The sequence below is a fragment of the Gavialis gangeticus genome, unplaced genomic scaffold (assembly GCF_001723915.1).
Source record: "Gavialis gangeticus isolate Ggan-Ray unplaced genomic scaffold, GavGan_comp1, whole genome shotgun sequence".
NCBI lineage: Eukaryota > Metazoa > Chordata > Crocodylia > Gavialidae > Gavialis > Gavialis gangeticus.
In genome coordinates, this window is record NW_017729028.1 from 37388756 (window position 1) to 37415734 (window position 26979).

At 42.5% G+C, this 26979-nt stretch overlaps 1 protein-coding gene across 3 annotated transcripts in view; it reads right to left on the minus strand.

The window, feature by feature from the left end:
• The window catches only part of SUPT3H (SPT3 homolog, SAGA and STAGA complex component), a 496504-nt gene that overhangs the window by 215959 nt on the left and 253566 nt on the right, over positions 1–26979 (minus strand). For all 3 annotated transcript variants that reach the window (XM_019520970.1, XM_019520971.1, XM_019520969.1), the window contains exon 3: positions 8841–8925. In XM_019520970.1, coding sequence (XP_019376515.1) covers positions 8841–8925 — 85 coding nt within the window. The remainder of the gene's footprint in view (positions 1–8840; positions 8926–26979) is intronic.

Genomic DNA, 26979 nt, shown 5'->3' on the forward strand with positions numbered 1-26979 from the left:
GATGAAAATAAGGATTGTACAAGCAGCCATCATTCTGACATTTCCAACTATTGAGTGTTTACATGGCAATCCGGATAATACTTTTTTTACTTCTTTTTTTGTATGTATACCAGAGGCAGGCAAAATGCAGTGCATGGGCCACATCTGGCCCACCAGGCCATTCTATCCGGCCCGCGGGGCCCCTAAAAAATTTAGAAAATTAATGTTTATCTGTCCCTGGCTGCCTGTCATGCGGCCCTCGATGGCTTGCCAAAACTCAGTAAGCGGCCCTCCCCCCGAAATAATTGCTTGGCCCTGAATAATCTTGTTTTTAATGAGTAAATGGAAAGATAATGAACAAATTGGAGCTTTTCCAAGCTAAGTTTGCTTTGGGCAAAACAATGCATTTTTCCCCTAGCATCACTCCAAAAAAAGGCTGAACTGAGGGGTTGGGGGGCCTTTAATGTTTTTGGGGGGGGCCGGGTCAAACATTTGAAAATAATTCAGCCTTATGAGATAGTAAGAATAGAAAATTTCAGCCAATGCGGATAATTCTGACAATGAAGCCAATGGAAAACAGTCCACACATTCCACCTAAAATAAAACATGCACGTGCACACTTATCTACAGTAGTACTCTTCGTAGCATTATTTTAACTTTTACTATGAGGCACCTGAGACTTAGAGGTTAAACAAATTTCACCGAATTCAAAAAAATTTTCAGATCCAAAAACTCTAGTTTTCCATCTCTGAGTACTAGCCCCTTTTTGATAGGCCAATGGGATCCCCCTGTGGCTTTGACAGCTGCTCTGCACCTCTTCTGCATGTCTCTAGTTGCCCATTCCATGCCCCTCTACTACGCTTGAGGACTCTCAATGAGTCAGATGGCTTCTTGCAAACCGGATGAAGTACCTGAAGGAAGGCTGATCTCTCTCGTGTAGCTACTAGGGCAGTTCAGATGATGAGAAAAGAGGCGGAGAAAGAGCCATAATACTCTGATACTCTACCCCATGTCAAAGCATGGCTTCCTAAGGGTTATTTAAAGTTTGTCCAGTGGACAATGGTTTTCTAAGACCCATTTGCTAGCTTAGCATACCTGCAGAATAATACTCTCTGGCCATGCCCCATCCCAAACCTTGCAGCAGTGGCAGTGGGTAGTGAAGTGTAGGAGTAGGCTACAAATTCAGAAGTGATTTCTAAATTGAAAAGAGAACACAGGGAGGACAGATAACCTGCCCCAAACACAGTGATTAGAACCCCGGGATCTTTTAGACAGCTTTTGGACTCACTGTTCAACATTTTGCAGAGATTTGGCTTTAACAAAATAAATGTATGCTTGTGAATACAAAATTTAAGAGAGTAGTTTCTCCAAATACTCAGTTATTGTTTTGATAATATGGTGCCCTTCTGCCTTGCGCTTCCTTGAATATTAAGATTCTAGTTTAAGTATGTCGACTGTTTTGGGGAAAAAAGTACTCTGAATGATTTAGTGATAAATAAATAGAGTTTCCATGCCTTACAGTGAGTATAAATTTAAATAAGATCCTGCTAAATTACAGTTAAACAAGTTAATTTGACACTTTCTTTATATTCACTAAATAACAAACAATGTGTCTGGATAAAAAATCTAGGATGAGTATCCAGGATAATCACCTTTTAATTTAAAGTTTCAATGCTAACACTTCATAACAGGTTTTTTTGTTTTTTGTTTTTTATAAAGAGCGAATGATGAAAAGATCCAAGTGGATCAAAGTGTCTGTTCAAGTAATCTGAAGTTTGGTGCTTGTCACTCAGGAAATAATGCAAAGAGAAAGAAAAACAGAAGTACCCCAAAACAGGTAGCTTATTGTAAAAACCCACATATTAGCCAAACAACATGTCTTACATGTCAGGATACCCTGTCATAAAAGTAGTAGGACTTGATCTTTAGGATGGCAGAGAAAAAACTAAATTTTTTGTGGATCTTCATCTAAGACAAATGATGCAGTAGACCGCATTGGTAGTTTAAGCTATTTTTCTGTAATTTAAACTACCTACCTAAAGCCTAGAAATAAAACATCCAGATTATAAAATCCATCAGCTTATTCTACTCATTAAATCAAATAGAATTTTCAAATATTTGAAAAAAACCAGGGAATACTAAAAAAAAAAATTCTGTTTTGCACACCACAGCAATTTAATTTAGCCAAGATGTAATTTAATTATAATATCACAAGTGGTCCAATTAAAGCACACTCGTAGCAAATTAAGATATATGCATAATGAACAGCCAACAATTACTTCATCTAAACAAATTCCCCTCTAATCCTCACACACAAGTAAAAATGGAAATAAAATTCACATTTTTGGTACTCGTGGAAATCTTCATACCACAGAATGATTTCCCACTTCGGCTTATCCCGATGCAGGTGTGCCAGGAGTTTGCTGTAACTGCATATATGTTGTTTAACTTACCCTACAGTAGGAACAGACGAAATACTCCAAGGATTTTTCCCAGATGGTTTTTGTGAACTCCTTTATCCCATTCATGTAAACACACAGTGTGTTCCGGTTTGCTGAGTTGTATATACACTCTATGACTTAGTACAAAGTCTGAATGTTTAGTTAGCCAGAAGATTGTTTCCATCCTGTGATTCATTAGGTCCCCATGGTACCCTCCACTTCCTTTATTTTGTACAATCACAAATTATATTAGTTTGTCTTATTTTGATAACCCCTGTAATTAATGTCCTGCACAGGAAACTTTATTACTGTTTTAAAACAGACTCATAAAACAAGGACTTTTCCCGTTACTGGGGTGGCATAAGTGACAGTTGCAAATAACTTCGTGTTGAAGAGTGAACAGTGCTTTACACTGTTTGTTTATGTCACAGGCCAATTTCTGTTAATGAATGCACTGTTTTCAATTTGAATCTCTTTTTTTTAAAGAATGTCAGAAATTCTAAAATTAAGTGCATAACATTATGGAGCAGTATATTAAAAATGCAGCAAGATGAACTGAGATCTTGCTTTTGGATTCAAGTACAGTATGGAGGCCATACAGGTTACAAAAGGAGTCAAACAATTTGTGAAGAAAAAATTAGTATAGCTTGGCTCCACAAAAGCTATCAGAATACAGAAAACCTCTATCCTTGCCTATATCTCAGTTCACTGGCGACACGTAGGGGGTGCACACAGTTGCATGTGCAGCCCTTGGGATTCGCCATGCACCCCCTGAAAGCACCAGCTATGAAACTGGAAGCACACTTCCAGTTTCGCCACTGGCTCGGTGATCGGCTGCTGGAGGACCCCCCCACCACACCTCACAACACATGGGAAGCATCAGTCACCCATGTCTCAGTTCTCATTTTTTCCTGGTTCCCTCCCAACCCCCTCTTGTGCATGTTACATTATGCTGCTCTCTCTCCTGATACGTGTATATGTTTCTTTTACTCCTGATCTTGTGCCTTCTTTTCCTCTGCTCTGTAATGCTAAGTAAAAGCAAATGTTGAGTCTGGAAGAGGAGAAAAGACTTTTATTAACAGTACTCTTCCCCGCTCAGAAAATACTCCAACTTCTGAAAACAGTAGATGCACTTAGGGACTTAACGTTGTATACTAGTCAAACTACCCTTATACCCTAGTTTATATTTTGAACTCCCTCAACTCTGGTTTCCAGACATGTCAAGCAGCTACCAATCCTAATTCACACCCTCCTCCTTTTAAAATCACATTTTATCCTATGAAGTTTTTGATGGAATTTTTTAACATTTGGTTAAAAAAAAACTAAGCCAAAAACTTAGACCAGCCTGGAGAGACTGCAGAAGTTCTCAAAATCCATTGCAGAGATGCCTTGCTGGGGTAAACAGCACTTCAATTTATTGGGACAGAAATCCCAGACGAAAATGAAGATCAAGAGATGTTCTGTGCCCTTCTTTTAAAAGAAAAGTCCAGTTCAGGACTGCCTGTAATGGGCATGAAGTCTGCAGGTATCAGCTCTAGAACCCTACACCAAGGATCTGGTCTTTGATGCTCAGTCCATATAGGTTACCTTTACCGCAGTGATTAAACAATAAAGCAATCAGAAAAGTTCAGCAGAATTTAAAAAGTTTGCAGAAAGCTATGGATGAGTAGGTTGGACACTTACCAGGTTCCATCCGGCAGGGGGAAGGGCCTGAGGAGACAACATGGCTATCCCTCCTTGTATGCCCTCAAGCAGGAGGACAAAGGGGTACGTGTGCAAGTCCAAGTGATTTTACTACTAAAAAATGTTCTGGTCCCTCCTGCATGATGCACATGGACACCTAAGGGCATGTGTAGATGAAACAAGGGCCCTAAATTGAAGTGGTGGGTTTTAAAAAAAACACTGCTTCAATTTAGAGTCGATTAAACCCTTGTGTAGTGCACACATCACACTGGCTTACCTGCCTCTCTGGCAAGGAAGGGGTGGATGGAGGAAGAGTGGGGGGCGGCACACTGTGTCTTGATCCAAACCTGCCCTCTTTCCCCAACAAACTTAGACTCCTAAACTTCCTAAGTACATGGTCCAAAAAAAAGAAGAGGGTTGGGGAAAAAAAAGAGAGACAAGTTTTTATCTAAGGTTTTAAAGAAGTAAATAGTTAGGACCAAATTAAGATTATACTAAACTAATAAGAATTAAGAATAAATGATGACCAAATCCACAGAGTGAAAGGATGTCAGCTAGGATGTCTGCCTCCCAGACCATGTCTTTATTCAAATAACAATCCACAAAACCATTTACTAAAGATTACAAAATTCCTGTTAATTTATGAAAGTTAGTATAAATAAAAATAAAGCTGAGGGCCAAATCCTACCTTTATAACTCAATGGAAAAGCTACCTGGGCTCCACTGGTGGCAAAAATTTAACCTCTAAGCATAAAGAGAGGCTGTGTTTTGCATGGGCATTAATAAATTAATCAAAAAAGATGATGTATTTTTGCTACATGTGATGGTGTACAATATTCAGTGGCATGACACTTTCAGTTTTTCTCTTCTTATTGCTTGTGCATTGTACTGCGTCTAGATTTTAATATGAATTTCACCCAGCATTTCATGCCTTCTTCACATGCATTGCTCTTCATTCCAGTGAAGTACAAATGGTACTGTACCTCTTTTGGGACGTACTGGATTTATTAAATTCAAATATTACACTCAAACAGGGAAACCTGAAAGTTCTGGCAGCTGGACAGGAACGAGCTGGGCAACTCTGCACGCAGAAGGGACCCATGGCACAATGTTTGTTAGTGGACCCTAAGGGATTATTCAGCTTTGTTGCTTTAAAATTCATCACACTTTCCTTCACTCTTCTGAACAAGGGAACTTTCCATTTGAAGGGCTGAAGATTTGACTTCCTCAATCCTACAAACATAACTCTGATCAGTAACTAGCTATCTCATTACAACTGCCCAACCAGCTTCTGTTACATCCACAAATCACAAATACACAGTCCACCTTACTGTTTCTGTTAAAAATATCAGTTGTGCAACAGCATTGAGGCAAATATATAATGATGTGATATTGCAAATTATTTTACCTGGCTTCAGAGGCTCAACCACATGGAGTAATGTGAAGACATACAATCTACAATACCACCACAGTTTGACGTATAGACAGCTTAACGCCACAGAGAAACAAGGCATTTTAAAAAACTAAAAAAAAAAAAAATCAAGGGTCTGCCAATCCTCGCCCATCAGCCTAGGATGGCTAAGGTAGTGGGACCTGCACCACTTCAGATATGGCTCATATTACGGAGGATACGCATACGTACACTAATACAGTTTTTTTTAATATAATACAATAAAACCTTTTTACATATTCTTTAACAGAGACTGTATCCAGCACCACAATAAGGAAAAGCTAATGACACCTACAGACAAAGAATATGTGATAGAGCATTTGTAGTGTCAAAGTGTGGGTCAGGGAGCCTCAAGTTTTGCTCCCGTCTCTTAAGGAAACACTTTCCATGGCTTTGGGAAGATTAAAGCCTCCCAAGTTCAAGTTCCCCATGTAGCAAGCAGAAATAACAACACTTAACAACACAGCAGTTTTGTGAGATTTCATTTGTTGCTGTTTGCATGGAGTTTTGTACATTAATTAAACAAATCTACTGTTGCTTGTTAAAATCTTAAAAACACTTTGTACAGCAAGGTACCACTGAAAATATGTGGTCACTCAAACAGAGGTGGAATTTAAACAATCTCCTCTTATTAAGATCTTAAAATTCTCTGGAATAAAGATTTCTGTTAAATGTGTGCACACCACCCAGCACAATGGAGGTGTGACTGTAGCTTCTAGCGACTGCAACAGTACAAAGACATAAAATCTCAGAATGATTTAGTTACTTACAGAGTTATACAGACATTGTTAATCAAGAAGGTACTTCCCCCAGAAATGTATTACAGGCTCCCAGTGAACTTGGCTTAGGACTAAAAACCTTGTTATTGTGCTCTTTGAGAAGAAAATATCATTTTAAGCCGTAAAATGTACTTCAGCTTTATTTCTGTTGGTACACAGAGAATATGCCTACGCAAAGTTTTGTATATCTACTTTCATCCTATACTTATTTAATGGTTTTGGTTTAGCAAAAAGCCAAGAATGCATTTAAAATTAACATGTCTAAAAGTCATTTTTTTAAAAATGAAGTTGGCAAAATCTGTGACATTAATGAAGTGACAGTGTATATGGACTGTTAGAGTGAGCTAGTGGAAGTGTCCACTCTGACACTGCACCTACTTGAATTAAAACTGTGGCCTTCATTTAGATCACCAGAACCAGATTGTGGTAGCAACCATGAAGAATTAATTTAAAAGCTTTCCAGAAATGTGACTTCTTAGTGCTGTCACCTCCCACAGCAGCTAGACTTCATGAAGTGTGTAACGGTTTGAAGTAGTAACCACGTAAATTTGTCTAAACTAGCCCCCGCTTTAATAAAGTTCAGATAAACTTTGAAAATAGGAAGTCAGAACTATAAACTTCAAAGATATCAAAAGTCAGGCAATCAAAGATAATCAAGCTGGCTTCTTACTCCGGAATTCAGAAGCTCAAATCTGGATTTCATAAAGAATTATGATCTCTTCCTAGAAACATCCATTATGAAAGATGGATAACAACATGGTGACTTTGCATCATATACACATCACAGATATCACAAATGTGGATTGTGGAAAAAGGAAAAGAGATAACAAGGTTTATGTTGCACGTAAAGCATGAGCGCTATGCACTAAACTCACATGTACCAGCATTAATATGCAATAAGTTTGCTGCCTAATATGACACATGGACATAAGCACTTAAGATGACAGAAACCAAATAAATATTTGATGCCAGCTCAGGAAGAATTTGAAACATCCTAAGATAAAAAAAAGTGAAAAATCCTGTGTCCTATCAGAAACCTGACATGCAAAAAGTTCATGATTGAAGAGTTCCGTCCTGTAGGTGTCAAAGGTTGAAACAATAAGCCATTAAAGATACTTTCACTTCCTCTGAAATAAAGTGCTGTCTTGGGCTAAAAGGTGAGAGGTTAGAAAAGCAGTTTATCTGCTGGTCTATTCCCATTCTTCCTCCTGGCAGGAAATCATACATGCTCCTACAAACCATTTAGGGTTAACCTAGAGGTCATGGCCATTGACTAAGTATCCAGCTTAAGGTATTCATTATTTATTTATATATATAAACAAAAAGACCACAAGGCCACAGGTTAAATCTGTGTCAAATGCAAATTTTACCATAAAGTTCAGCTAAGCATCAATGGAGCACGAAAATAAATAATCCTCCTGCTACTAACACTGCAGGATAAATAAAGCAATGGTCATATTTTTTTATGCTTAAAGTCATTGTAAAAAAAAAAAAAAAAGTAGTCTTTATAAATATATAAATGCAGTTATGTCTAGAGGACAACTGTATTTTCTCAATAGGTATAAGACTGAACTGGAACTTTAGCTTCACCTTTATAGCGCGGTCCAGATCAATTCTCTGTTACTACAATATTACAGCTACTGTATCTTAAAAGAAGTATAAAAGCACAAATTATTTATTTACAATGAGGTCCATAAACTCACCTCAGTGCTCATACCAATAAAAACTGTTCTCTTATACTTCCACAATCCAAGGAGATGCATAAAATAATTAATTTTTACAAAACATCTACACGTGTTAAATTAAGAAACATGTTAAAAGTATTATTGGCATGGCTTGGTGTCTTTTCGTTACCAATGAGCACCACAACAGAATATCTGGTCTGTGACTACTTTCACAACAGATGGTCCTCAGGAGAGATGGGCAAAATGTTTAAAAAAAAACAACAAAAATTCCCAGTTGTAATTCATAATAAGTTTTAAAACAGTTCCATTTTGGTTTTTCACAACTTTGTAGTAATATTTCTGATAGGTTTTTAAAAAATATTAAAATTACGCATCTTTTTCATTTAGTTTTCTAGAACTAAAAAATATTTGGATATATTTTCATAAAACATTTTAAAACTTCACAAAGACTTATACGTCATCAATTATTTTTGCTTTTTAAGAAATATGATTTTGAAAATGGCCATCCTTCACCTTTTTTTTTTCCCTCCAAAAAAAGGTGCAAGATGCAGGCAGCTGAAACTAAGTGGGCCTAGGGCTACAGTGATATATGGTTATATAATAGTGTAGAACGAGAAGCAGAGCAGAGATCTGCATATCTGGATGTTATAGCGATTTCTCCAGACTGTCATGGGCAGAGAACTATTCACACGCTCTGCAGTCACTGTACCATGTGCAACATAGAGTATGACAGAGCTAAAGCATTATCTAAACTCTTTACATCAAAGACTGGTTTGTCCAACTGAGGACATGGTTTTAATCAAAAGGCTAAAAATATTCTTACCAAATTAATCAGCTGAGTGTGGACAATGTCTTCCACTAACACTGCTGTTTCATGAAGTGGCCTGCGAGCATCCCCTAAGGAAAACCTGGAAAAACAATGTTTATGATAAAATTACCAAAATGAAGGTAGAAGAACAGCCATTGTGAAACTAAGCAAAACACACACGTATATAACACCTCCGCTAACCTGAAGACTTCATGTGATGCAAGGGGTATAAGAAAGAATAACTGCACTAAATGGGGAATAAGAAAAAAATTAATGAAACTGAGCCAAAGTGTCTCTTAAGAGAAGAGATGAACCCTAACTAGTAGGGACCTTTAAAACTAGAACAAATACAATTTAAAATCATCTTCAATGTACTACAGGAAACAATCCTGCAGTAAAAGAAATGAACTAGATGGGTTTTTTTATTATCACCCTTTAACTTCTCTGAAAAACTATACTCAAAACACGCTACAGACTATGATATTTAACAGTACAGCGATCACTTCCCCTTCTGTTTACAAACTGAAAAACAGCCTTTAAAGTTTTACTCAGAGTATTTATGCTAAACATTAATAGTACTGCCTGGTTTTTTGTCCCCAAGTTAAATGCCATTTAATACATGCTTTCAGAAAGAACTGCTCTGGATTAAAAGAAAGGAATTTTAAAGCATACTATACATCACATATCACAAATGCCTTCAAGTATATTATCTTTTTATGACCTGTGTCATTCAATCTTATAATTAAAAACGCATCTCAAAGTGTAAAGCGATTACAACAATAGGAGGTGTTACAGAAGCAGCTGTGATAAACTGGAATAGTAAATAAAGACAGGCAAGCGGGAGATGAAAGACTGGAGTAAATAAGACACGATGGATGCATCAGGGCCTTGCATTTGGAGGCTGTCAGCGTACAGCAGTGCAAAAAACCTTCGTCAGGACAATACACTGCTCACAGTCATAATGAGCTGAGACTCTTTCAAGGAATAGCCTCTCGGTGAGATAAAATCACTTGGAATAATTCAGCTCTGCTACTGCCCTCTTCTCACCCACTGCTTGTAAGCACATGAAAATATCCAACAGTGATCCCTTCGTAACCTCCCTCTTGTCCTTCGTGGCTTGTGAAAGCAGCAGCAGCAACTAGTGCTGCTCTTCCCGCAACAAGCTGTCACCTTGTTGAGAGGAGGATTCTTCCCATCCTCTTTCAAACATTCAGTAGCCCAGCTGACATCAAAAAAATCCAGCCTGGAAACACTTGGCTCTTACATACTTGCAGGGAGTCTGCTCTGATATGCTGGAAATCCAGCGCATTGGAGCAGACTCGATTAATTGAGCTTGCTCAAGCACGTAAATTGACACGTGCTGGCAACCTCGTGCGTCACGTGCATCAGTGGCACAGCGCGCACCACCACTAAGAAAATGGCGGTGGTGCTTTATGTGCTTTAGTTCAAAGCGCACTGCCACCATTTTCTCAGCCCTGACATGCACTGGGCCACTGATACACCTGCTGCCGATGCAGCACCAGGCACTCTTAGTTAGCACAATTTGCTAATTAAAAGTGCCCGGCACCATGCCAGAAGCACATGTAAAAATTCCCACTAGTTCTAATAAGCTAGCCTCCCACCCCAGAACAAGTTCACAGAGAAGCCCAAGTCCAAGTAGTACTAAGGGTTCATCTGATTGATGCTAATATCCTATATCTGGCACAATCTGGATTCAGCCTAATTTCTTTGATTTAGGCTAAGTTAGCATTTATAAATTATCTACCCCTACCAGCAGATAAAGAATAGACATCCCATACCATCCTTCTGATCTTCTCTGTAACATTTAGACCAAGGGTAGGCAATTATTTTGGCTCATGGGATGCTCAATGCATTTTGGTGAGCTGCTGAGGACCACAAGGGTACACCCCTGGTCAAACTGCTAAGCCCTGCCCACTGGTCACTATCTTGGGACTGGAAGCCCTGCCCCTAAACCCTAACCTTTCCCAGTTGCAATCCTTCCCCTTGCCCCTTAAGTACTCTTTTCGGGAGAGGAGGGTTACTATCTTAGATCTGGAAGTCCCACCCTGTCACATGGTCCATGACATAAGGCGGCCCACCCACCCAACACTATATAATCACTCAAAATAAAGCCTTACTCTTGTATATTGTGTGTGGAGGGGTAGAGAGGTATATGTTGGGGAATGTGCAGTTGGGGGAGGAGAGGGAGGATGGGGTGTGTGCTTGTGGGGGGTGACCACTCCTCCCTAATTGGGTGGGAGAGTCCCAGAATGAAAACATCAGATCCCAGTCTCAGGCTACATGATACCAGGACAGCATTCACTTGCCAAATACATAGTATCCTGCAGGAATCCAGATTTGGGAAGCAGTGGGTTTCCCCTTGCAAGCTTGGGGCTCCTGGGAGTGGGACGTAGGGGGTGCCACGTGCACGTGCATACCTGCAACCATGCGCACAGTCAGAAATACATCCAGACAGTGTGGGCAGCAGCTCCCTGCAGGTAAGTTTATGGGGGCATAGAGAAGGCAAGGGGAGCAAACTAAGGCCCCCATGGTGAGGGAGAGAGTGGAGCAGGGGCTCAGGGTGCTGCCCAGCTACAGTGGTGCATGAAGCTCGGGGCTGGGACAGGGAGCAGCATGGAGCCATGGGTGGCTTTTCTGGGAGGGGCGGGGGAGAGGGCAGCTCCCCACTGCTGCATGCACTCAAAGAGAGGAGCATGGCAAGGCATATGCCCCCCCTGATTTGTGCATAGGGTGGGGGTACGTGCACATTGCCCACTGTGGGCTCAGGGGTCCCCCCACCATGCTGCCCTCCCCGGGAGACCTGCACTGGCCAGGCCGCCATAGCGAGGCACCCCCTGGCTGCCTGGCAGCAGCAGGAATGGCAGCAACATGGAGTTGTGCCTCCTGTTGCTGCTGGGTGGGCAGGGGGTGCGTGGCTGGTGCAGGACTCCTGAGGGAAAGGCAGCAGGGTGGGGAGTCCCAAACCCACAGCAGGCAGCCCACTTCCATCCCTGCTCCGGTCATGCTGCCAGCGCAGGCAGGAGGGCTGGAAGGGAAGAGAGGCAGGCATGTGTTCCAGCTTTCCATTTTGAAAAGGTGGTCACCCTAGAGGTGGGGTGAGAGGGAGGGTGTGGGGCTGTGTGTGGGTATGGTAAGATGTGGGTTGGGTGTGTGCATGTTCGGAGGCTGCCTGAATGCTAGATCCTGGAAGCAGGCCAGGGGTGGGTGGTGGGAGGGAGGAGCAGGGCATGCATGCAGCAGAGCTTGCCTAGGCAGTGCAGATGCAGTCTGCATCCTCCCTCCACCCCGCACCGCTCCCTAGCACTCCCCATGAGCCCCACCTGCAGCAGCCCCCACCCCGCCTGCACTGGCCTCAACCAGGAATGGCCCAATGCTCCTGCTGGCCCCACATTCCCGCTGGCTCTACACTCCTGCACTCCAGCTGACTCTGGCCTCATGCTTCCACAGGCCTCGGCCCCATGCTTCTGCCAGCTCTGCACTCCCACTGGCTCTAATCTCACATTTTCAGCAGCCCCAACCCTGGCCAGCTCCAGCCCCATTCCCCTGTCATCCCCGCACTCCCGCCCTCCTGCCAGTCCTGGCCCTGCACTTCTGCCAGACCTGCACTCCTGTTATCCCCATATCCGTGCTCCCGCTGGCTCTGGTCCCATGCTTCTGCCAGCTCTGCACTTCTGGACACCGACTGCAGCTTCCCCCCACCACACAACCCACCACTACTTCCCCTTCCTACCTGTTGCCCACGGACCAGATTCAATCAGCTGGCAGGCCAGATCCAGCCCATGGGCTGTATTTTGCCCACCCCTGATTTAGACCATCTTTCCTGACATGAAATGGGTTCAGGATAATTCACTAAAGTGATCCAAGTCCTTGTTGAAGGGATGAAGCCAATAAACAGTAATGAGAAACCCCACAATTAGACCCTTCACTTGCAGATGCACACAATGATAAATTTCCTATGAAAGTATGAACAATATAGGGACAACAACTCTATCTGTTTTTCAGCGCAATAATACCAAAGATGGCCTAGTGTGTAAACAAGATCGGCTCCTGGCTGGCTGGCTGGAGCTGAATCTGAGCAAAGTAAAAGCCATGCTGATAGGCAAAGGAAAATCCTTTTGAATAGTTCACAGCTACTGTGCAGCCATCTTTGTTTATAGGTGAACACCCACAAAATTGATCATTAGTCATTAGATACAGGTTGTAGCCATACAGGTCTGCAGGCAAAAAAGAACCAGCCCCCGTGGAAGAGGGAAGCTGGCTAGAACAGCAGTGCTCAGCCCCCAGAACCATGTCATTCAGCTCGGAGGGCTCCCTATGTGTCCAAAAATGTTGTAGCAGCACTGCTCTCCTGCTGCCAAATTTCCAGACCCACAGGGAGCCCCAGGACCTGAACACTAGATTGAGCACACAATCCCAGCATATGGGGTTGTGTGGGAGCAATGCTGGGACCCAGGGCCCAATCCTAAATCATGGGGCCTACAAGGGACCGCGCCGTCCCAATCCCACCATATGTGGGGAACAGTGAGCCTCTAAAGCCCGATCCTGGCAAGCAGGGCCAAACATGCCCTGATCCCAAGGTACACAGACCAGGCAAGGCTACGCAGGGCCCCATCTGGGTGCATGGTGCCCAGCTCTGGCACACAGGTCTCAATCCAGCCCGTGGACCGGCTCCACACCACTACTGGACTTCAGCACTATTTCTAGGCACAAAACCTTGATTGCTTCAGAAAGCTCATCTACTGTCACATGCTGCATCCCATTTCCTTAACAACAAAGGCTAATCATAAGCACGTCAGGCTGCCCTGTTCTCTCTCCTGGCTTCCTATAAATTCTGAATCAAGTTCTAGGTCTGTGCTCCAAGCCCAGGATATCCAAAAGACAACCTGAAGCCCTTGTTCAAAGACCACTCAAACTCCCCTGGCTTAATGAAACACTCCACAAGAAGGGTAACATGCATCTTTATAATGAACAAAACGATCAGCCCCTACAACAAATTGTGGCAATGAGTTCCACAAGCTAATTTACATACTGTGTGAAAAAAAATTCCTTAGGCTTGTTTTAATTTTGCTTCCTAATAGTTTTATTCTGTATCCTCTACTCCTAGTGCTTATTGAATAACAAATCCCCATTTAATTTCTCGACCTCATCTTCTCTAATACATATGTCACCACATATCTTTATAAATGTATACAAATGCAACTCTCCCCAACCCCAGTAAAACAAAAAACCCTAACAAAATAAAAGACCACTTCACTACACACACTTCTCTCCTTGGCAAAAAGATGACAGAATAAACAATATGTGGCAGATGTTAGTTCAGCTGCCTAATACACTACTGAAAGGAGCACAGATATCAAAGTGATGAGTGTGGTATAGGAATCTATACAGAATAGGGTAAGACGAGGCCAGATGCGCCTCTGAATGAGGTATCAGTGATAGCGCCAAGTCAAGAAAATACCATCTGGAGTGCAATAGCCTAAACTTACACTCAACACATCAGCTAGAAATGATGGGCTAGGCCATCAGCCTTGCTCATCTAAAAAGCTTTACTGCAAAGAAAACCTGGATGATGTCAGAGAACACAGAATGAACAGACAAAAATAAATGATAAATTAGTTAACAACCTATGCACATTTCCCCATCACATAAGGGGGACGGGATCCTCCTCATCTTAGGTGACTAACATATTCCTGTCCACCCAGCATCGAAAGGTTGTAAACCCAACCTTGGATGACCAAAATGGCATTTCCATGAGTCTAAGTAACTTACCATCTCTTGATTATACTAACACAATCCCAAGATTTCCTGAACAAAATAGAAAATGTATTGCATGGCTGCATGGCAGACAACTTAGAAGCACCTTGTTAACACTTCAGCCACATAATACAGTGAATTGTGGAGCTATAAAATACAGACTGCTATTCAGCTCTTGCCTTTTTGAGCACAGCCCCTTTAAGTTTATGTTTAAGGGCTGAAGCGTTCCTGGAAGTCTATACGTCCCCTCCTCACTTTTCTTGGCTTCTATTCTTCCCCTCACAAAACAGATGTGGAATTTTCTACCCTGTTATGATGTGCAAAACCATGGTCTACCACTAGTTGGAAACAGTCACTTCACTACTACAAAACTTTACTGGTATCCTTTGGTCCAGAATATAAAGGTATTAGATCTAAAATCTAGCAAGTGCGCTTCATTCATCTCAAAATAATCAAGAGATTTATAAAAAATAATGATTTCAGTGTAGGATTATCTGAAAATCATTGATCATTCTGCAAGCTTTCTTGGAAGGCTCTACTTTTGATGCCCTCCCTAACTGCCTTCAGTGAGATTAGTTTTAAACAGTTTTATCTTTGCATCCCTGTGTTCTCCCAATAAGGTGGCTATTGCTTAGTTCAAAACTCATACAACTGGATGCAGGTCAAAAGGAAAAAGCAATTTAAATGACATAACATTTTAGAAATGAAAGACAACTCTAATTAATGTTTGGGCCATCACTTGAGGGTCAAATGTTGCCTTAGTTACTCTCACTGATTTTTAATAGAAACTTGCATAGAGTACGATACTGTTCATTCTGAGTTAAAGTGGAAGAATATGTCCCTATGGCCTCCTCTACATGTGCAGGTAAAAGCATGATGGGATCTAGTGCATAATCCACACAATAGTGCTTCCTGCCATGCCACACATACATGGCAGGAAGTATGATTGCAGGATTGTGCATTAGATCCTATTGCACCCTACTGCCAGTGCAGGGGAAGCCCAATGCCAAGCTCCCCCTGCACCAGAAAAACACAAGCTCCCACAGCTGGGAACCCCCTTAGTTGAGGGGGTTCCCAGCAGCATGGGTGCCGCATGTACCCTTGGGGCTGGGGGACTGCAACAGCTGCAATCTCCTAGCTTTGGGGGGTCTGTGAAACTCCTCAGCCTGGGAAATTGAGGGAGCCACAATCTCCCAGCCCTGAGGGTTTCAAGGCAGCCATGCCCCCAAGCTGCTGGGACCCACTGGGTCCTGGCACTCAGCATCTGCAGCTGTGGGACTCAGGTCCCCATACTACCAAGACCAAGTCAGGTCTGAGAATGGCAGGACCCCCAGCTGGCGGGGCTCTTAGCTGCAGGGGAGATCCTGCTACGCATGTAAATTAAAGTTTGATAGCAACCAGCTATAAAGCTAGTACACATTTTTTAGGTCTAACTTCATGCAGCAGCCGATTGGAGCTTTTTAGGCATAATAGCTACTTTGCACGTGTAGCTGGCCTGAAGGTAACTGCACAATTAAGCAGGTAATTGTGCAATACTTGTAACGTGTAGAGGGGACCTAAATGAATAAACTATCGTGTAGCCTAGTGACGGCAGGCGTGCCTCCACATCATGTAATACTTTGCAATTGTACCTATAAACTAGATGCAAGCATCCTTAAAAGGTGGATGTACCAGCTTTTCCTGACATGCATTCCTTTTTCAATGGGAATTATTTCCAACTTTACCTATGAACAACAGCATTATTGCTATGAAACTAAAAATTGAAAGAAGCATACAGTAGCATCAGCTTTCTTCTCTTCTGCTGAAACAGCCCTCACACCTCTTTTTGCTCTCCTCTTCAAATTCTAATGTTTTCAAGTTTACATTCATGGCTAGACCAACAAAGAAAACATTCAAACAGTATCTCAAGTATGTGCTTCATCGCAGCTCCATGCACTGCATCGCATCCATGTGTGACATTCTTTACATTTACCCTTTATCATCAGCCCATCTTGTTCATGTGGTTCTGGGGATCTCTTATTATGCGTTTCTATAGCGTCTCTAATATCAGAACAACTCCATCTCCATCTCATTTATGACTGCCTAAGTAAAAAGTGCTACAAAATGCCCGTTTATAATTCTGTTTACAAATTGTGCCATTTTAATCTGCTCTGAAATACAGTTTTTTTAAATGAAGCTATTTGGATGGTCTGCCAATAACATATAGAAAAATGGAACACAGACAGATAGAGGTACATGGCATACATTAAATAACACAGCCAAACCATTTTGTTAGAGATTAGAACTCAGACATTTAAGCAACCTTATTTTGTAATAAAATATTAGGGAGAGTGTAGACTGCAAGCATAAATTTACTGCATTTATATATTGATGTATTACATTTATATATATTTTATGCATATAACAATTTATATGAGCTCTAATGCCTATGGAATTATGACGTAGGTTAGCTTTTATTATACACTAACTTTTCTTAATTTAAAACTGCTTGTCAGGTGCCAAGACCTAAAAACAAGCAAACAGGGAAGAGATAAATGGCTGGTTACCAGCATGTTAAGAACTTGGACATACTGGATTATTGAAAAAAATACATGCTACTTTACCCAAATTAATTCATTTTCTTTTCTGAAATTAAACAAAAAAACCAAAACAAGGAACAAGAAAACCGCCCTCTTTGTCCCTTCACTGAAGCACAGATTTCTTACTGATGTAACACAAAGGTCCATACGCGGCAGGTAAGCAGAAGAACAAGTGAATCAAGACTCTATGCACACTGAGGCATTTTGACCCAAACCTCTCTCCTCGTTCAGATTTGCAGAAGAATGTAATTAATTCAACCGCTGGAATTCTTTACCTAGCCATTAACTTAAACAGAAGGAAGGATAATTATGTACCTTATAGGGTCACTGGCTTAGAGTTATAAAACTGGATGTGCCACCTGCTATAAAGGAAAAAACTTCTAGATACAAACAGCATCAAAGATTGGGAGGGGAGGAAGAGAGAGAGAATCTCAGCTTCTTTTCACAGTTTTTCCCACGTTCTTTCTGCCAATTCCTTTCCCACACACAGAAAACTAGATATTGGCAAGGTGGTTTCAGCAAAAAGAAGTGAAAACCACCATCCATACCCACAGCCGCTTCCTCTTTTTCTGCAATATATACTGGAGTTCAAGATGCTAAAAAAAAAATATCAAACCTGAAAAATCACCAATGACATTTTTATAGCATTTGTCTATTTTCTCTATTGCACTTTCCATTGATTTATACAATAAAACTCTCTTGATGGCAAACCAAAGATTCTTCGCCCCTTCCTTCTTCCTGAAATAATGCTATAATGCAGACATGAAAATAAACTAATGAACACTGAAAAGTTAATGCTTCCATGCCTTCCTTCGCTTATGCTGTTGTGCTACCACATAGCAGAACAAGCAGTAGACTAAAACCAAGGAGAGATGTTTGCCAAACTTAGGGAAGGAGAAGGTTAAAAGCAGAACACAAATCATTTGGTGTCCCGGCTCAGACTTTTAATGTCAAATTCTGAATTCCACAGCGTAGAGGCTTTTTTAAATGGAGCATAAAAAGTACTTAAAAGAGCACTCTTATTGTCAAAAGAGTGAATCAGTATCCTATGAACCAAGCCAAAGCTTCAGAAACACCACAGAGGGTGGCCCTATAAAGACCTAAGGAGGTGGAATAAGCTACTTGCAATGCCCAGAAAGGTTACAGGGATACCCAGATGTGATAAAAGAAGCATCACATTTGTTGTGTACCAACCATTCTACCATCCACCCAATGAAATAAGTCATCTTTGATTACTTCACTTCACAGTTGTTTAAAAAATTGAATGTTGGGTGGGACCAAATGATCACTACAAACGACAAGATTTCATTGGAAGATAAACATAGCTGTGGTTTGAGGAAAGAAAAGACTGCTCCAGTTGTCACAATACTTACTTTCAGCTTCTGTTTCTATTCTATTGCTATAAGAGTCATGATCACTCTACAGCTTATCACAAGGTGCAATTGTCCAAACTCACCTACTGCATGGCACATTAATGCTGAAGGTGCATTTTAATTACAACGTTACATGAACCTATGACACAAACATCTACTGCAATAAGTCCAGGACAGAAAGCCTGGGGCACCTACGCACATAGATAAAGTCTGTTTTCTGATACGCCTCTTTGGTTTTTGGAAGCCTGTAAATGTACAAAAAGCTACAGGCCAGATTTGGCACAAGATTAATGCAAAAGCTCTCGTGCAGAGCCTTCTTAAGTGGCCAGACCACCAGGAGTCTAGAGACTGCAGAGTAGAGCTGCTGCAACTGCCCCTCTGCAAGATCTGAAAAGCTGAGTGTGAGCAAGGCTAGCCAGAAAGATGGACAAACCAGGGGGGCCCAGGGTCCACTCAGTCAGCAGATCAACTCGGCTGTTGCTGTCACTAGTATCCCTGTTGAGTGCCAGTTGCACGTGGGATTTACTAACCTCCGCAACGCTGGTGAATCTGGTCTAACAGCAAGGGGCCATCAACACCATTTAAGCTGTTAAATGGATGTGTGAATAGACTTAACCTTGTTCTTCTCCTAAACACCTTAAATAAGCAAAACTAGGTTCTTTTCCATATACGCTGCAGAAATGCATATTTGCTGCTGCTGCCTACTGGCTTTCAGTATTACCAGCATCCCCCAGGAATCCCCAAACCTTTTTACTTCCCAGGTACAGTATTTACTTGAACATAAGATGACCCTGAATATAAGATGACCCCCCATAATTAGATTCTATACATGGAAAATGTATACATTTGTTATAATTCTTCCAAGTACAGCATCTAAGTATTGAAGGGTCATCTTGAACCTCACTCCTCCTACCCCCTCCTGTTCCTCTCTCACTGCTACAACAGGGAAGGCAGCAGCAGGAGGGCCAAAGTGGGGAGGCGTGGAGGTCAGGCAGCCCCCTTGTCTTCTACCTCCCCTACTTCTTCCCCCTGCAGCCTTTCTGCCACCCTGCCACCTGCGCCCCTCCCCACAACCAGTCCCCCCCTTCTCCCTTCCTTCCTGTCGGATGCTACTGGGACTGCTCTGTCCCAGTGTGGAAGCTCAGACCCTGCCTGGCCATGCAGCAGCAGCAGCGCTGCTGACTGGCTGGGCAGGGGAAGGAGTTTCAGCATGCTCTGTGCCTAGGCAGGAGATGAGCTGCACCTGGCAGTAACGGGGAGGGAAGAAGCAGCTGCTAAGGGGAAGCGGAGGGAGGGGCAAGAGGTTGCCACGGATCTGACCCTGGCCCCAACCCAGGCTCAGGACCAGTCAGAGCCACAGCAGCCACCCGCTCCCCCTTCTGCTACATATGCAAATATAAGACAAGGGTTTTTTCCCCCCCATGCTGACTGGGGGAGAAGCCCAGTCTTCTATTCGAGTAAATATGGTATTTATCCCATTATATTTATTGCCTATCTGTTGTCAGAACGGTCTGTGGTCACCTACCCAATATGGAGAAGTTTTCCGACCTAGAGCCAACAAGGTTAACAGGGCTACCCAACTGGTAAATTCAGAAGCTATTTGAAATGAGGCAGCACAAAAAGCAAAACAAAACCAAAAAAAATCACAAACCACCAATGTAGTGGAAGGTGCGTGGCATACATATGTCAAGTCGTCAAGTCATTGGCAAGCAACTCCAACACCAGAAAACAAACACAAGCGATTACTCAAAGGCAAAACTGATAGGTACTCCGAGGTTAAGGAATCCCCACAATTTACCATCAGGATGTTTCTTGTTATGTTTTGGAGCAAGAAAAAAAAACAAAAGACTAGAAAAGCGGATGTCAGAGGGTCTTCATTTTGGAGTGGATATGTAGACCACCGTTCTCATAGCTGTGTAAATTATGAAGGAGTGCTTCAGCCATATCTCCTATATGCCCATCTACATTCCCAATCCCATGACATGACTTGATAGCTTTGCCCCACCTCAGGAGTTTACCTTTGGGACCCTCCATCCTAGCATGTAGTGTGACCGCAATATCCTAATGTGGCCTCAGTGGGCAGCAAGAGAACAGAGATGGTTGTGCATGGTTTAATTCTGGAGAAGAAAAATCAATTTGGTCTTTTATTCTTGATGAAGACACTTAAGAGAGAGGCAGAGGATACAGAAAGTAGGGTTGGCTGGAAAGGGAAATTATCTGCTTTAGAAAGAGTTCTGTTTTGCACAAAGCATGCCAGTAAGGAAATGACATCAATACAATACAAGATGGTCCAATATAGGAAAAAACCCACTTCACAGGCAAGACAAATCATGAACTGATCTCACCCACAGGTAAACGGGGAAAAGCATTAAGCAGTACTTCTTCATGGATGCCAGAGGTGAGTAGGCCAAACCTATAGTGCTCTTCTGCAAACTTTAAGCACAGGAGAATCCAGAATTTTTCCAAGGACTTAGCAACGTGGGTCCTAAATTTCCAACAGAGGACAGAAGCAGTAAAAATATTAAGAAAACAAACAACACCACACACACACACACACACACACACACACACACACACACACTCATTTAAAGTGTGTACTTGGAATTATTTAGGTTGGTGACTTTATTTAAGCCCCCTCTACAAATGCAGGTAAAGATGCAATGGAATCTAACGCGTGATTCACACAATCATCCCTGCTGCCATGACACACATGCGTGGCAGGAGGGTCAATTGTGGGACTGTGCATTAGATCCCATCATGCCAATGCCAGGCTCTCTCTGAATCAGCAAGAAACAAGCCCCCATGGCTGGGTACCCCCTCAGTTGAAGGGACTCCCAGCCACAGGGGTAGTTCACACAAGAGGCACTGGCAGGAAGCAGGCTCCAGCAGCTGGGAGCCCCACAAAACCCAACTGAGGGGCTCCCAGCCATTGGGGCGTCCCAAGCACCCCAAGGGCCAGAGGATTGCTATGGAGTGGTAGCACCACACTGGACAACTGTGGCAGGAGTGATCCCCTTGCCCCGAGTGCTAGAAACTCCTGAGGCCAGAGAATCACAGTGATCCTCTGGCCCCAACATTTTCCTGCACCCTCAGGGCAGGGAGGAATCGCCCCTATGGTGACCCTCCAGTCCCAGGGGTTTCTCCACACCCCACAGCCCTAGGGATCACAGCAGCCACAACCACTATGGCTCGGAAGTACATGAAACCTCTGGACCCTGGAGATCAGGGCTGCTGTAATCCCTAGGGTTTGGGGTTGAATAAAAACCACAGACCCTGGGGAACACGGCTGCTATAATTCCTAGGGCTTGGGAGTTTTTCACTGTGCATGTTGCACCCTTATGGCTGAAAGCCCCATCAGCAGGATTCCCACCTGCAGGGGAAACCCCGCTACATATACAACTGAAAGCTCAATAGCAACAAGCTATAAAGTAAGTACATGTTCTTGAGGTCAACTTTATAGCTGGTTAGAGCTTTTTATTGTCCAATAGCTACTTTACACGTGTAGCTGGTCTCCAGGTAACCGCACAATTAACCAGTTAATTGGGCAATACCTGTGATGTGTAGAGGGGGCCCTAGCTTGGTGATTTTCTGACTCTAAAGACACACTTGTGAAGACTTATCTTCTTAGCCCCAAAATTTTACTTACAGATCCGTACCAGGGATGAAAAGCTGAAAAACTTCAGATGTTTCCTGAACTGTAGTGAGGACAATTCTGGCATTGCCCTGAATACCAAAGTGATCAATGAGTGAGATGGGTATGTGTCCAAAAGTCACAAATGTGTCATTATTTCTTTCTCTACCCTGACTCTGCTGATGATGCCAAGCAGCAACACAAATAAAGAAAAGATGACCAGCTAGAAGTTTGGAGATGACAGCTTCCACTTTCCTTGCTCTGAGGTGGAGAGAAGGTGACAAGATGCATGCTCTAGGTGTTACATGAAGGAGAATAGTGGCTGCTGGAATGAGAAAGGCAGAGGAAGAATTTTAGCAACAGTCCCTTAGAGCTGCATGGAAAAGGAAGCAGAGAGTTGGGATGCAGCCCCGAATCTACTGGGAATATTGGAACCTGCAACATACCTTCTCCAATGCTGCCGTGATAAAGAAAATTAAATAAAAAAACTGGTAGCGTAAAGAAAAAAAACAATGAAGGCAGCAGCAAACAGAAGGAGGTAAACTTTTAACATAAAAATTACTGTAGAGGAATAAATCAGGGAGAAAAAACCAAAATATGAACATGATAGAAACAAGTGGCACCACTGGAAAAGAATGAATGAGAGACAAAAGGAGAAAGACCTAAATGAGGAACTGGGAAAAGAAAAAGGTTTTAAATTAGGGTATTTTATTTATTCACGTACCTATATCTAATTCTATTTTCCAGGCAGATGTCCCACAGTCCAAGAAAGAGGAATAGGATATGCCAGACTATTGCTGCCATAGGCATTTTTCCTTCATAGTATTGTTGTTGGATATGTGACTTAGTAAGGGGGGGGGGGGCATGTATGTTTAAATATAAATACCTGCTTTTGGAATTTCAATTCCTTAATTTGAGACAAATGGAATTATTTCAATCTATTTACACGCAAGAAGAATCTGTCAGCTTTGATTTATGCCTGCAAATTTGCATATTACGCTAACTAAGAAAAAAGCAAGGAAATAACCTGTCAAGTCATTCAGGACCTATTTACATGTTACTCATCAAGTCACTATAGCCACTTTTATCCTGAAAAAAAATAATAAATGTGCCACCTCTACTGTAACCACAGGTCTTTATTACACATTCGTGTTTCCATATTCAATATAGGATTGGGATAGCTTTCATAAGTTATGTTACATGTAGATTTTTAAGCAGCTATTATGCAAGGACTGGCCTAAGATTGCAGGTGCTAGCTGTAGGATTTTTCTGCGACATTTTAGAAGAATTCTGCATGTGTCATTCATGATGAAAGCAGAGGCTCATCCTCTGCAGCAATTAAAAATGTAGAGCTTACAAAACAAGTGTAAGGTGATGCACCTGGGGAGGAACAATCGGCACCATACATACAGGCTGGGGAACTCCCCTCTTGTCAGCACGGAGGTGGAAAAGGATCTGGGAGTCATTATTGACTCCAAGATGAACATGAGTCGGCAATGTGGGGAGGCGGCTAGGAAGGCCAACTGCACCTTGTCGTGCATCCACAGATGCATCTCGAGCAGGTCCAAGGAGGTGATCCTCCCCCTCTATGCGGCACTGGTCAGGCCGCAGCTGGAGTACTGCGTCCAGTTCTGGGCGCCGCACTTTAAGAGGGATGTGGACAGCATCGAGAGGGTCCAGAGGAGGGCCACTCGTATGATCAAGGGACAGCAGGGTAGGTCCTATGAGGAAAGGTTGCGGGACCTGAACCTGTTCAGCCTTCAAAAGAGAAGGCTGAGGGGGGATCTTGTGGCCTGTTATAAACTGGTTAGGGGGGATCAGCAGGCGCTGGGGGAGTCCCTGTTCCCCCGAGCGCCGCAAGGAGTGACCAGGAACAATGGTCACAAGCTGGCGGAGGGAAGGTTTAAGTTGGACATCAGGAGGCGCTACTTCACGGTCAGGGCGGCTAGGGTCTGGAACCAGCTTCCAAGTGAGGTGGTGCAGGCTCCCACCCTGGGGGTTTTTAAGAGGAGGTTGGATGACCACCTTACTGGGGTCATTTGACCCCAGTGCTCTTCCTGCCATGGCAGGGGGTCGGACTAGATGATCTGCTCAGGTCCCTTCCGACCCTAGAAACTATAATCCTATAATCCTATAAAACTGAATCTGCAAGCATGCAAGGGTGTAACACAGAACACAGCTGAAGATAAAGTATCACACACCGAAGGCTCAGGCAATGCAATTTAACAATGCTAACTCACAATTAAAAGTTTGCTTCCTCTGGAATTTCCCAGGATTTAGTATGCATCAATGGTTACAGCTATTCATCTGGAGAATATCAAAATGAACGTGCATTGTCCCTAATATGCCACCTGTTAGAGTCCTAGAATCTCCTTTGTCGCCTGCAAAGCCACGTTTGTCCATCTCCGATCCAACGGAAGAACTATTCAAAGGCATAACGAGACAGCTGGGAACCCAGGGCAGCAGGACACTGCTTCCAGGAGAAGCCTTGCCACCAGCATCACTGTACGGCTGTGGCAGCAGCTGCTATCCCCCGCCCCCCCCAACATCCACACCACAGCCTGCTGCCCTGGTCGCCCCACCCTAGTTAAGCTATTGACTGCACTTCATGTCCTCTGGACCCACATAGAGGCGTAGCATTGGGAATTAAAACTCAATTATTTTATGTAAAGCAAAGCAATTTTGATTTTTAAGTGAAAATCTCAGTTCAGTTTTACCTGTGAATTTGCTACAAGTGCATGCATAAACAAAATACTATGTAGCTACAAATACTTCACACACACACTTTAAGTCCAGGTTTCAATTGCTTATCAATTGCTGTATTTTAACTGGTCACTGTTGTACTCTTCCTCAGCCTGAACCTTTTTGAAAAGTTTGGGGAAAAAACATTTGTCCATTTCCCGGAATTAGTTTGGAGGAAAATATGCAGTTTTCCCAGTGTTCAAGTTATTCTAATCTTTTATTTTAAGAGCTCTGGTGCCTGTAGCGCTTGAAGGAGGAAACTGGAAGTTATCAACAAGTTACCATGATCCCTGGAGACTAGAGAGAGGCCATCTATCTCATGAAAATCTACTCAGAACTGGTTGAGTTAAAAAAAACAAAAAACAAAAACAAAAAAAACCACACAGACTGAAAATTGTCATCTACATGTGTCCAATGGGGATTTTTAAAAATGTACTACCAGGCTGAGTCCCTGCCTACCACTGCTATTAGCTTTTCCCCTTAGGTCATTTTACAGAGGTCTATGCTCCGTCAACAAAGACGCAGGGTTGCAGCCAGGTCATGTCAATATGTTCCTACATGATGGAATTTGTAAAATAGGGCCCCTCTACTTGTGCAGCTAAAGGTGCAATGGGATCTAATTTGCAATCCACACAATCATGCCTCCTGCCGTGCATTCTGTGCCATCCATCTATCTTTGACTCCCTGTACAAATGCATTCACAGTTGAGTTGATAGCCCTTTGACCCAAATCTGAAGTAAGGCCTCAACTCACACCTCTGCATCCACAGTGAAACACCATTACACCTCTGCCGCCACATCTCCTGGAGGTGTCTGCCTCTTCTCAATTATCATCTGTTTTCAAATAACATCTAGGCACCACTAAAGGGCAGTTTCCCATCAAGCCAGGCACTACACAAGGTGGGAACAAGTACTAGCAATGGCAGTGGTAATACGCCACCTCACAATCCCACTGACGTGCCTCAATCCTGCTCCCCGGTGACTGAGAATGTCATTCTCCAGACCCGTTTCTGCTGAGCATGGGAATGGAAGTACTAATTGCAATGCTTGCTGTGATTATCTAGAAACATGCAGGAAAACTAAGCAGGCTTAAGACAGCCAGGTCTTTCACTTGCAACCAGTATGACCTCGATGTGATTTAGCAACTACTTAGTGATGAGCTCAGGATCCCACGGCCAGATCCCCAACGTACCCCTCAGAGTCCCCAGGCATCTTTTTAACCTGCAACAGACAAATAAATGAACTTACCTGAAAGTGAAGGTAGTTTATATCATCCCGACTTTAAAGGAAACAGTAGTATTTGCCCACAACAAAGCTTACGTGTTTTTACCAGCTTGCCAAAAAATCAAAAGTCAAGCTGTTCCCATGCTGACAAAAACTCAGTTACACCACTGTGTATCAAAAAATAATTTGAGGAACATAGAGAATATTTTTTCAGAAACTTGGTCCATTTCTTCTACTAAGTCCCATACCTATTCCAGAAAACACCATATATTCTATTGCAGGAAAGGAGAGAAGAACAAAGATAATAGTGTCATTTATTCATAGATAGTTAGGGGCTGGAAGGGACCTTGCAAATCATTGGGTCCAGCAGTACACAGTTGAGTTGATGCTGTGAGTTGAGTTGAGGTGATAACACAGTTGAGTTAAGTTGATTACTTAATTAATTATAATTAATTAATTTTGCTCTCAGTATCATAAACAACACAATCCAGAAAAATGCACATTCACAATATTGTACAGAATAGTAGTAAATCCTTGAAACATAGTAAATGAGTGACTGTATACACTCATCTCAAGAACAAACACTCAGAAGTAGAGACATACCTCCAATTAAGCGTCTACTCCTACTACTTCAAGAGCTTTTAAAACCCCACAACCCTCTAGAAATATTTAACTTTCTTCAGGTAACAACCACTGGACCACACTTCACAGGGACATTTTCAGGCTCCTGGACCTTGGGGTACTAAAGTATGACCTCATGAAGCATTCAATTCAACTACACATAAGTACAGACACAACACTTAAAAAAAAAAAAAAAAAAAAAAAAAAAAA